This window comes from Ambystoma mexicanum, chromosome 5q, assembly GCF_040938575.1.
Source record: "Ambystoma mexicanum isolate Mex_15411 chromosome 5q, UKY_AmexF1_1, whole genome shotgun sequence".
Lineage (NCBI taxonomy): Eukaryota > Metazoa > Chordata > Amphibia > Caudata > Ambystomatidae > Ambystoma > Ambystoma mexicanum.
In genome coordinates, this window is record NC_090933.1 from 634,928,986 (window position 1) to 634,941,952 (window position 12,967).

General features: G+C 42.1%; 1 protein-coding gene across 2 annotated transcripts in view; it reads left to right on the forward strand.

Annotated features, from left to right (window-relative positions):
• The window catches only part of CHD7 (chromodomain helicase DNA binding protein 7), a 1,412,705-nt gene that overhangs the window by 1,225,514 nt on the left and 174,224 nt on the right, over window positions 1–12,967 (forward strand). For both annotated transcript variants that reach the window (XM_069621097.1, XM_069621098.1), the window contains exons 28-32: window positions 8,822–8,879; window positions 9,521–9,749; window positions 9,867–10,075; window positions 11,066–11,740; window positions 12,793–12,953. In XM_069621097.1, coding sequence (XP_069477198.1) covers window positions 8,822–8,879; window positions 9,521–9,749; window positions 9,867–10,075; window positions 11,066–11,740; window positions 12,793–12,953 — 1,332 coding nt within the window. The remainder of the gene's footprint in view (window positions 1–8,821; window positions 8,880–9,520; window positions 9,750–9,866; window positions 10,076–11,065; window positions 11,741–12,792; window positions 12,954–12,967) is intronic.

The following is a 12,967-nucleotide window of genomic DNA, read 5'->3' on the forward strand; positions in this document are numbered from 1 at the left end:
GGGCGTCACTGGCGTCTGGAATACCTACCCAAGACCCTGACCAGAGGGCATGAGTTAAATCTCCTTTTTTTGCTGTTCTTTTTACAGTGACTAACAAGCCACCATCATTGGCGTTCTATAGGGATACTGTTACCTTTGTGATGTTTACTGAACAGGCTTGTGGCAGTAAACTGCATCTTTTCCCAATGCACAACTTTTCACCTTCATGTCTTACTACAATAATGGCTTTTTGAGTACCATATATTCCAAATTTCTGTTCCCAGAGATGCAAGGCCTGTTTTTGTGCCATATTGTTTGTTGTCGATCTTCTTTTTCAGGTTGAAAATTACCAAACGGGGGCACATACTTTAATGGCAATTCCACTCTGAACTGCTGGTCAGTGCTTGGTGGGTGGATATGTGTGTTGGGGTGTGTGGTGTGTGAGAGTGAGACAGAGTGAGAGAGCTGGTTGAAACTGTTTTTGGGAGTGTCTGTCCCAATCCACGCTTCAGCCATGTTCTGTCATGCTGGGCAGAATGTAAAGTGACCTATTGTCCCTTATTGTAAAACTGCCACCTGTTTAAATGTTGCAGGTCCCTGCCCTAGGTGGGCTGGGGAAGCCCCCAGGCCAAGAACTAGGCAAAATGAAAGGCCCTGGAGCAATTTCATATAGTAGGCAACAAAGTTAACGCATTTGAAGCTAAATGACCTCTGTTGGGTAAGAATTGGTGCAGTCCAACTGGTGAGAACTACACAAGACTTCTTGGTATTTGGTAACACACCTTTTAATATAGGCCTGTAGTACACAAGTTGGTAGTGTGACTGAGCAGCCAGGCTTATCTTTAGAAGGGTAGTGTGAGCTGTAGAGCTGTAGCAATTGAAATCAGGAAGTACAAGTAACCAAGCAACACTTGCACACTTAGATGTATATAAATATTTATTTATAATATACACAAGGTTTAAATAAGCATTCTTTAAAAAGCTGTATCTACTAGTAACATTCAATCAACGTTTGGATTCCTTTTTTAAAAGAAAATAAAAGTTGGTATTTTTCTTATGCTAACACATGTTCCAGAACACAGAGCGACATCCGTAAAGGTCAGTATTGCACTCATTTCAGTTACCAATTCAGTTATTGAGTTGTTTAAGGAAGGAAAGGTTAGAATTAGACTTGGAACCTACTTTCAACCGTTTGTAAACCCATTACAATCTCCTAAGGGGAGGCAGATCAACTTTTATCCCAGCAATGAAAGTATCCACAATTATAATATGAGGAAACAAATGCTGCCAAAGCCATTAGGTTCAGAGGTGTGCATTTAGGGAGATAGGACAAACAAAGTCAATTGACAAAGTCAATAGTTAATATGCACTTCTTCTTAGATAAAGTCTTCACAAAGTTAGTAAGTTCAGAAGAAATCACTAACTCAAGTGAGCTATTTTGTAGAGAGCATAAGCTCTTAGGCCATTGCAGGTGAGTTGAGATCAACTCCAAAAAGTACTTTGCAAGATAGGAAGCACCATTTATGGCTCAAAGGTGAGCAAACGAAGCCCCACAGTACCTGTGATTCGAAGAAAATATTTCCAGCTGGATTCCTCCTTGCTAAAGCTTGGCAGACCCTTGTTCCTGGACCTTGGTTGTGGTGACGAAAGGAAGGATGCCTGGCGGGCTCCTGCGGCAGTACGCTGGAGAGGGACTCTCCAGCAATGCATTTCCTTTGTTTCAGCAGCACTTCGGTTTTGATGCCTTTTCCTCGGCATCCATGAAGAACGAAAACTCTGGTCGGAAGATTCTTGCTCCCTTGGTCCTGGACTCTGGTAAGGGGACTTGGCAGCAAGACTTCCTGCTTCGATAGGGTCCTGTATGCCTACCAAGATTTGGACAGAATCGGACTTCGCAAGACGATGTACTCGTCAATGGTCACAGGACCCCTGGCATTGGGCTTCTGCAGCTCTGTTGAGGCACGGCAAGTCAGGTGTTGTGCCAAATGGAAGCTTGTATTGATGCCAAGGGAGGAAATCGTCCCGTACAGGCCTTCCCAGTCGATATGAAAATGAGGTCAGCACAGCTGCAGGGCTTCACCAGGCACTTTGTGGTCCAGGAGGGTGCTGCTGGCGTGGCGTCTCGTCACGTTGTCGTCTTCGGATGTTCCTCTCCAGTGTTCAACTGTGCCTCTAGTCCCAAAAACCGCACTTTTTATGCGATTTCCCCATTCATTCACACCCTATGCTGTCAATCACACAGTAGGGTGGCTGTCCTTTTAGGACAGCCAGCCGGCCAATTGGAACTGGTTTCCCTCTGGCATACCTATAGACAAGGAATGGAAGTTTCTGGACCCTTCCTCACTTACTGCCTTTTCAGACACACTGGATCCTTGGCATCCTTCAGGGCTGAAGCCCGCCAAAGGCAAAACACAAGGAGGACTCGCACTTGTTTCAACTAACAGTAAAAGCCTAGACGGAACTAACATACAGAAAATGGCGAAAAAAGAGGACTGGTGCCATTTTGGGAAAATGGTCACCCATGGGTGTTGCACAGCAGCTCAGGGTCCAGCCTGCGGTAAAATGCACACTGGTAGTAAAATTAAACCACTGCCACCATCAATTTAAAGTAAGTTAGTGTGACAAAAAATGTCAAATGCGAAATGGGATAGGAAATTACTAAGTTACTAAAGTTGTGCCGGTCCCACAAAGTGAAAGGTAAGTAAGACAGGGATCATCTTACTATACTTGGGAACGGTAGTTCACCCATGAAAATGCATTGAAACATTCAAATAAGTCCAAGGGACTTATTAATGGCACTGCACTGAAGGTGCTGTGTGTCACTATACAAAAAGCAGACGCCTACAGGGTTTGCCAGACTTCCTAAAACAGTGAAACACAAAAATCCTAGTCAGGAAAAATACATGAGTTAGAAAAAGGTCCCACTTACTCAGGAGGAAAACATCACAACTCTAAGTCCAGCAAAAGAGCTGAGGGGGGTGGAGGGGTGTTAGGTCGATAAGGGTAAAGAGAATTAGCACAGAAATTAAAATGTTCCCCAACAACCTCAATCTTCCAAACTACAAGAAAGGCTTAAATCCAGTGTTGTCCTCTGTCCTGGTGCTACCAACCCTAGAAGAAGTCTAAAGCAGCTACGTATTATGGTTTTCTTTCTTTTTACACACTATTATGTAAATTCCATCTTAAAAGCTGATGCTAGATTCAGATAGGAGATTCTCTTCAACATTTTCATATTTGGAAAACAAGCCAACCGTTATTACTGTCCATCCTCCCATTTACTCGGTCCTTTGAAATCTCCTAGGAGTATGGAGGAAAGGAGACAGGACAAAGGATTACATTAGTTAGTCATCATAGTAAACATGTATATGTAGCCCCCTCTGCTCTACCCCTAGAAAAAGAAAATGCTTTAGTATGACGCTAATAAAAAGATTGGTAGTTTGGACAAGAACCACATGCAGTAGAGTTGTTGCATGAGGACATAGCCTTGTTTTGCCCCGGCTCTTAGGGCAGTTTTTCTGAAGTCCAACTAAGGGGTTAGCAAAACCATACAACTGAGACAGTATAAAACTCCACTCTTAGTTTAAGGCTGTACCGCCTGAATATATAGTAGCGTAGACGGAGCATCCAGGCTTATCTTAGAGGGCAGAGGGGGCTGTAGGAAGGTACAAAGAACCTGTAGTATACCAAAGGTTCAACAAACACTTAAAACCAGAAGTATTATACAAAATAAAGGTTTATTATAAATACAGTTAGGCCAAGTTAAGTCTTGGGGTAAGTACTTTGTCATAGTCATAAACACATTATACAAACACAAAACAATCCTTTAAGGTACACAGACCGAAGCATAAACCTTCAGAATAACAAACAGTAATTATAGGGAAGTCAGACGTTATCATACACATTTTGTATAGGCCACACCTATTCCTGGTGAGTAAAACAAAGTTACTTTCAGATGTCCTTACAGTAAATCAAGGGTAGTAGAGCTTGTCGGTCATATAGTGACACTCATTTAAGGAATCACTTAGTAAACCAACCCTGTTATCAGGTTACTTTTCTGAATAATGGAACACAGATTCAAGGAACAGTATAAACCTTTAACTACGTTCAGGATAACATCGTTATACCAGGTGAGTAAGATCTGATGGTGTAATATAAAATTACTGTTGCTTTTCAGATCAGTGGAACACAGACTAAGGTAACCAATAACTTTCGGCACTAATTTAGGATTGCACCAGGCAGACCAAGGTCCGCTACACCTACAGGACACTCTGGTTAAGAAATTCCCACAGCTATTCTATACAGGTAAAACATGTGTATGTGATATACTAATACAGGTGTTTTTCAGTTGAGTGGAACACAGACTAAGGTAAACGATAACTTAGTTTAGGATGGCACAAGGCAGACCAGGGTAAGTAAAACATACAATACACATATTAGGAATTGCACACAGCTATTCAAGGTAAGTAAAACCCAAGCCAGTCTTATTCTAGACAGGCTATACAGCAAATCAGGGGAAGCAAGACCCAACTGTTAAACGTATACACTAATATTCTGAAAGAAATAGTTAAGTGACGCTAACAGCATCACTTTTGGGAAAGAAGCATAACCAATTCACAGGTGAGTAAAAATACCTTTACATATACTTTTCAGAATGCCAGAACACATTCAAGGTTAGTAAGAACTTATGTAACTGCTTACTCTCAGAGGGGTAGTTACCAACCATCTCTTTCACTGATGAGTAACTTTAAAACATGTGTTATACTTTACAAGGCAGAATCCTTTTCTTATCCAGTCCTTCCCTAGTCTATTGCATGAGTTCTCCAAGGCAGAAGAAGGACGTCTGTGGTCTAGGAGCCAGCTGTAGGTAGGGTGAGATGGGGTTCATTTGCAGGCAAAGTCAGAGTTCGAAGAAATCTCTTCAAACAAGTAAGCATTTCACTTCAGAGTTAGTTAGGGTCAAAGGACTTCTGTGAAGACACCCCAGGAGGATTCCAATAGTGGGCCTGGGTGAACTGAATGAGAGGACTCCCAATCACAAGAAACAACCCCAAAGTTATACAGAAATCACACAGGCTTAAGGCAAGTAAATACCCTGTTAGGGAGAATTCTCATTTCTGTGCTAATTCCCTTCATCCTTGGAGACCGCAGCTATTTTGCTGGACTTTAGGGCTTTTCAATTTTAGCCTGTAGTGAGTGAGACCTTTTTCTCACACTTGTGTATTTGGATCTGATTTGTATTGTGTATTTCCTTTTTTTTTTGGGGGGGGGGGGTCTGACAAACTCCATAGGCATCTACTTTGTGTATGGTGACACACTGCCCCTTCAGTGCTGTCACAGATAAATCCTTTAAATTTCTCTTGAGGTTTAACTACATTCTCTTGGGTGAACCACTGTTCTCAAGAGTAGTAAAGTGAAATTGACTTTACTTACCTTGTTCCTATGTACGACCAGCACACCCCATTTTATGTGGAGTGCTGGGGGGTTACTTAGTAGCCCCTTTTTCTACTTGCTCATGTAAAAATGTTTGTTACTCTTGCAACTTTAAATGGCTGGTGGCAGTGGTTTAACTTTCCTACCATTGTGCTTTTCTACCGCAGGCTGAATCCTCAGCTGCAGTGTAGCACCCATGGGTGACCATTGTGTCAAAATGGCCGGTCTTCTTTTATTGCCATTTTTTGTTTGTTCTTTTTTGGGTTTTACTCTGCGCGCCAAACTAGGTTTAGCCCTTTTGTTGGTTTTGCCTTTGGCGGGCTTCAGTACTGAAACTCGCCTCTGGCTCCAGTGTGTCTGGCAGGGCAGGAAGCGAGGGAGTTGCCCGAAACTGCCTGTCTTGAGTCTCCTTGGTTACCTGAATACACCGAGTGACAGCTAGGCTGTGCATGAATGGGAGATGCCTGCATAAAAGGCAAGGCTTCTTGAACTGAAGACAGTCGACCACCGGAAGAAACATTCGGCAAAGGAATCGCGAAGAGAAGCTTGGAGGACGAATTCTTCCCTTGGGTTGGTGGGACCAACTAACCCCAAGACTAACTTTGCTGGATGACCTTCCCCCACTGGCACCCAGTGAATGGGGTCAAGAAATCATTAGTCGAGTGCAACATCTTTAAGCTGGACCGAAGATCCTGAGGACCCTCCAGAAGCAGGACGACCCAAGCTCGAGTCACCACCAGAGTGCTGGACTCAAGGAATGAAGGAAGCCCATCCAGTGTCCAATATCCACTGTGGTGCTATTTGCTGGTAGCTGAAACCGCAAAGTGCCGCTGAACTGAAAAGAGCCCGTAGCCACCCTCTGAACATTGAAACTGCAGTGCAGGAGTCCTCCAGACGTCCTCCCTCTTGTCCCCACGACTGAGGCCCAAGAACCCAGGATCTGCAACACTGCAACCAGAAGAGAAGCCAGCTGGATCCTCTTCTGACCCAAGGTCCTGTGCTGATTTATGGGTACTTACCTCTTTTGTCTGTAGCTTGCATCATCTCACTTGAGACTTGCAGTAGCTGCTTTTTGCGGCGTTGATCTCCGCTCTACCTTTCACAAGCCTAACAGCGTGTAACCCAACAGTGCTTTTCTATAAACTCTAACTTTGTGCAAGACTTATGTGCTATTTAAAAAGTGCCTCCACTCCATAGACCTTGTTCAAATTGGCTTTGGCTATCCTGGCTCCCTGCAGACTCTTCTGATCCATGGACTTTGATTCTAACTGTCCCTCATAGGTGATACATTGGTTTCTAACTGATATTGCTGGGAAAGATTTTATATAGACTTCATTGGAAGATTGAAAAGTGCTCGTATGCTTTGAGAACCTGTCAACCTTTTCCTTCCCTTTCCACAACCTCAGAATTTTACCAAGTGCAAAAAGTGATATATAAATGCCATTACTGTCCTAGTAATTGAAGGCACCTCAGGGCGTAGGAAGTGTGTATGAAGCATCTCTAAAGAGTATCTACTTGCTTATCTTGATTCTGAGAACGTGTTATGAAGTGTAGTACAGACCTATACCAATAAATGGGTTACCTAATACCAAGAGGACAAGAGTGGTGTTGTCTCCCACAGAGATACTACATACATTTTTGCCTAACATACCCCAGCCAACACAGTACCTCCAGTATAGAAGAGGAGTTTATAGTGGCAGAGACTTGAGGATCTGCAGCCAAAAACCTGGTCAATGAATTCCTTGTGATGAAGACTGAAGACAGGACATTGGAAGGGATTTTGCAGCAGGAATCAGCGGGGAAGTCTCCAGGTAAGACTTTCTTTGCAGCTGGATGCGGCTCTGTGGTATTGGCGCCCTTTTCAGGAGCCAGTAGAAGACTGAATATCGCTGGTCGGGTTCTCGTCTCCAATCTGATCCAGCACTCTGGTGAAGGTACTTCAAGGACTTAAATCGTGTGTCTGGAGAGCCAGGAGGAGGCCACCAAAGTTTCAGCTCGATTTGCACCATGCACCGAGTTCCCAGGGTATTGCAGCCCTGCAAGGTCTCAGCACGGCCTGGGATGGTTCAGAATGCAGGTCTGCTCCAGTCCAGTTGATTTCATCAGGCTCTGGGTCGGCTGTCGTTTTCCAGACCCCCAGGTCGATTGGAAGCTAGGATAACAGGCTGTGGTTACACAGCAGGCTCATCTTCCTCTTTGGTTTCAGCTCCAGTGGTCAACTTGTCAGCAGCTTCCAGGTTCGGGGTTTTTTATCAGGAAATACTTGTGCATTCTCTCCTTGCATATTACAGAAAGGGTTGGGCTGGCTGTCCCATCAGGACAGCCAGCACCCCATTGAGACTGGGCTCCTTTCAGGCAAGGTGGAAGACCAAGGACTACAGAGTTTTGGACTCCTCACTCGCTTCCTGCCTTCTTGGGCACTCTGGAGCCTTGGCGGGGAATACAAAGGACGCTGAAGACAAAACTCCCTCTGAGGTTGATCCCGCCTAGAATGGCAGGGGAAGACCTCAAACTACAAGCAAGCAGGAAATGGTGAAAAAAGGATATATATATTTCTGATGTTTGCTTACTACTTGGGAACAGTAGTTCACCCAAGAACATGAAGGAGAAATGTTGATTGTCAACACCTCAACGCCTGCACTTGCTGTGAGCTGCAAGTTAAGACTGCCTCCCAGATGTGAAGAGCACAGAAACCGTTAGGAGGAGAACACCAGTGGCTGAGAAGGTTTACTGTGCAGGCAACTGGAGTGCGCCCCTCTCCGCTTTCTTTTTTGTCATATAATTTTTTTTTAAAAAGTTTAGGCTTACTACTTGGGAACAGTAGTTCACCCAAGAACATGAAGGAGAAATGTACAGGGAGCCCAAAGGGGCAACCCAGCCTAAACCCAACAGTTGTAGGAAACTATAACTTCAACCATACACTATGGAGGGACATAAAAAGGTCATGCATAAAGAGTAAAAGAATAGGTGAAAAAGATTCCCCTTCCCCCAGGGACAAGGTAAAATAGCTAGTCAAAGCAAAAGGTTGTGGGCTTGACACAGGTCAGGAAGATTTAGCATAGATATGAAAATCTTACCCAACACCGGAGCAATGTTTTCGTTTTCAATCAATCTTTTATCCCACGCAGACCTCATAAAATCCAATGTGTCCCATAAGTAGTGAGGAAAGTGAACTAATGGCTGCCACAGGTCATAGCCGGGCCCACATTTTTTGAGGTCTCATTTCATGATGGTTGCAGGGATGGCATATTTATAGGAGTTTGCACCCCAAACCATCTGCTGCTGCCTGAAGTCTGTTAATTTGTTATCATTTAATGGGTGGTGCGGAAGTTGTGATGCTGATGACTTAACCATGCAGAAATAGTAATGGCAGAAAAAAATAAGCTAATCAATCACTTCCTTTCTTTAAAAGGAATTTGCAATCTCGCCTTCAGACGAGAAAGAAGAAGGTATGGAGTGTGACCCTACAGGTATGTTTGGTTTGTTAAGGCCAGTGAGATAATCGAGTAAATCTGTGGTGTGCAGCATGAACATTTTATGCCTTTTTATTCTGTTGAAAGTAGCTAAGAAGTTAAAAATGTAAATTGACTGTCTTCCCATGGACATTGATACTGTCAGTAAGAAATCGCGTATTGTCTTCAAACTAACTTTGTTTCAAGACCTCACATTGGGTAAAGATTGACTTTAAATTCCAACAGATTGGCTTAACAGTACATGTTCCTCTTGCTAATCTGATTATCAAGTGAGCCAAAATGTTGATCCAGAATGATTTACCTTGATCTTGATAGCTGCTTTATTCATGGCCTATTATTTCCATTTAGCTCTCCTGTATCACTTGCATGCATTTCCCAATTTTGAATGAAAAAGATACCCTTATTTCGAGCTGTTGACCTGTTCTCAGGAATATTTTATGAAGCTCTGAATAAATACATTATCATAGCAACTTTAAGCTACATGGAGCCCAATACAAAACATTCAAAAATGTATAAATTCAGTCTTCATGTTAAATTCTAAACTCTTATTTACAATGTAATCTATTACTAGATCAGTCGATAGGGTGTGTTAAAAGAATTGGATTTTCAAATTACCTTTCCCTATTTCACTTCTGAAGACAAACCGATTGAAAATAGCACAGAGTTGGGTAAGCTCTATTGGCCTAACACTTCAGCCCTGACTACTCGTCTTCGCCGCCTTATTACTGCTTATCAGCGTAGCTATAAGCGCCAGCAAATGAGGAAAGAAGCACAACTGAGAACGGACCGACGGAGACGGCGGCCTCGGGAGGAAGTGAGAGCACTGGAAGCAGAAAGAGAAGCCATCATAACGGAAAAACGGCAAAAGTGAGTTTAAAGGAGATCTCACGTTTTCGCTACAGAAGGAGGATGCTTTGGCATGTTCATTATGCTTAAAAATGCAATACTATTCAACAGTTATTTTTTTCTACTTTTGTGCTTCAGGTGGACGAGGAGAGAAGAAGCAGATTTTTATCGTGTTGTATCAACTTTTGGAATTATTATTGACCCTGTTAAGCAGCAGTTAGATTGGTCTCAATTTAGGGCTTTTGCTAGGCTTGACAAGAAGTCTGATGAGAGTTTGGAGAAATACTACAACTGTTTTACAGCAATGTGCCGGCGAGTGTGCCGCTTGGAAACCAAATCAGATGAAGGTATAATTTCATATAGACTTACCACTGTATAAATGCATACTTTTCATACAACTTAATTTGAGTAATTCTATTGCAAGTTTACAGATAAAATTTTCTAAGAGTTTTGTATTTCAAAAATAAAATATCCTGTATAGCATAAGACAGTAGGATTTCATAATTCACAGTTTGAAAATAGACTAATTGCAATATTTTTGTGATATACGTTGAGGTATGAAATATTCAATTGCAAGCTGTCTTATACTTAATTGTGCCCATTCAATGGCTTGGTTTTGCACAATACATGAGATTGTAGCGGAGTCGATAGCAACAGGAATATATTGCAAGGGACATCTGATTGGCATCTCAAGCAAAGTCCAATTTATGATGTCACTCGAGACCCTGGTTAAATGACCCTGATTTTGATGCCCACATACAATATTATGTTGTGTGTGGGCCCTCGCTTCAGCGTCAGTTTCCCGTCTCATTGCTGTCGTGCATAGCTCTGCCATCCTTTTATAATCCTCCTTTGTTGTCCCTCTGGTTCCCGCTCAACCTCACTGGAGACCCGGTTGGCAGAAAAAGGGATGCATTAATCTCCTTTAAATCAACTCCTGTGGAATGACTTTTCATATTCCACCAGCATAATGTCATAGTATGACATGGCATGTAGAAACCTCTTAATGGTCTAATGGTGTCCCCTGTGAGCCATACACTAAACCCTGATTAAGCTCTTAGTATTGTAGTTTTTGAATGGACAGAAATACTTCAAATGAATTCAGAGCAGATCTCCCTACTTGATTGATCACCTCACTTTATTTAACTTAGTTTGTTTCGCCATTTACTGGTATGTCAGAGGGAGTTGCATCACTATGCTTTTGAGATTAGGGGCTATTAGATTGTATTCACCAAAATACTAAAAAGAATATTTAATGAACAACTGTATACAGTTATTTGTAAAAAGAAAAAAAGCAGCTTTCTTCTGCTCTGTATTAATATTTTTTTCTGTCATAGAACTTTGTGAGCTCTCCACAACAATCGAGCCAATAACCGAAGAACGTGCTTCTAGAACTTTGTACCGCATAGAACTATTAAGGAAAATCCGTGAGCAGGTCCTTAATCACCCTCAACTAAGTGAGAGGCTGAAGCTCTGCCAGCCAAGCCCTGATCTGCCTGAATGGTGGGACTGTGGCAAACATGACAGAGACCTACTTGTTGGGGCTGCAAAGCATGGTGTCAGTAGGACTGATTATCACATTCTCAATGATCCTGATCTTGCATTTTTGGATTCCCACAAGAACTTCGCTCAAAACAAAGGAGCTGTGCAACCTGCCATGGTGCCTTTGTTGAGTAACCCACCTTCTGGGAGCTGTGAGACATCTCCTGTTGTGCCATCTACTCCAATTAAGGATGAGCCGACCACAGAGCATGTAGGAAAGTCTGAGGTTGATGGACCTGAAGATTTAGTCATGCTGGAAATTGACAAAGAGGGCAAGGTGGAGGCTATCAAAGAGGACTTTGAAAAGGCAATTAAGCAGGAAGAGGCTATAGAGCCGCCTTCTATGCAAGGTGAAATGAAAGATTTGGCATTTACTCCGGCAGATGGAAAATCTTTTTCTGAGAAAGGCTCTGATGAAGATGAGGAGGAAAAACTTGATGATAAATCTGAAGCATCTTCCCAACATGAAGGTAGTATGCAACCCATTTTTATTTTTTCACAAGCTATGTACTTTTTAAAACAAATTCATGATTTAGACAACCTGCACATGTTTTTCAAAGGCAAATTGCTACCTTTGTGCTGCTTATGCAGCCAAAAAGTATCTGATGTAAATTTTGATCTTTAGCCAGAGCAAAATGCTATAATTGGTGGGTGGCGAGGAAGAGTTTTTAGTCCGATATGCTGTGTTTCTCAAAGTCCAGGTGTATTTTAGGGTACAATCTGGATGTAAATACTTTAATTTTGATAGTGACTTTGCTAGAGGAAAATAGTTGTTAGGGAAGTTATCTCTGATTTCAAATACTTAGACTCCATGCGAAGTGCACATTTAAAGTCAAAAAGTGCATGTGTTAGAAATATTACAATTTCAGAATTAAATATGGAAGACCAAACAAGTATGTTAAGTAGCAGCAGAAGTGCATTTTGAGGGATTCTGTCAGAAAATAATTTGTTTGAGTTACTCATTGTTTGGGTGGTAAACTGGAATAAGGGATAGTAATTGCTGATTCTGGAGGTGCTCTTATATTCATGATATTCATTTTGTGGTGATATAGAAAAATGTGGGCAAGCCAGAGCTGGTTCTACTTTGCAATAGCCGATGGCCGTCTTATTTATTTTTGCATTTATAAATAGCGCACTTAGCCCTCAGGCATCTAGTCGCCGGTTGCATAGATGAGTACCAAGTCTAATACAGTAAGGCAGCGGATTGTCAGGTGAGTGCAGCAGATGAATTGCAAATTTAACACCCTAAGCAAGATGTTAATTTATGAAAAAATGTTGGTTTATATATATTTCCTTAAATGAAAATGTCTTCCTCCTTTTTACACAAGGTAAGTTTCCCTTTCTTGGTTTAATCTTTCTCAAGCAGTAGACCCAGATATATTAACTACAAAGTAGCAGAAACACACTTATCAGACCAAAATCCTTACCAAACAAAGGTATTTTGCGTTCTCTATTACTTTCCTTCTTAAAATGTTTAATTTAATGCAGAGTTTTTAGGTGACCTATGTCAATTTTTACTTAGCTGGAGCTGCTTCTCAGGGTAAACCTTTTGATGAAGAAAGCAATGCCTCTGTGAGCACTGCACGGGATGAAACTCGTGATGGATTCTACATGGAAGATGGAGAACATTCTATGGCTCAGATGCTTCATGACAGAAGTTTTGCCTTTTCTTTCTGGCCCAAGGTTAGTCGATAATA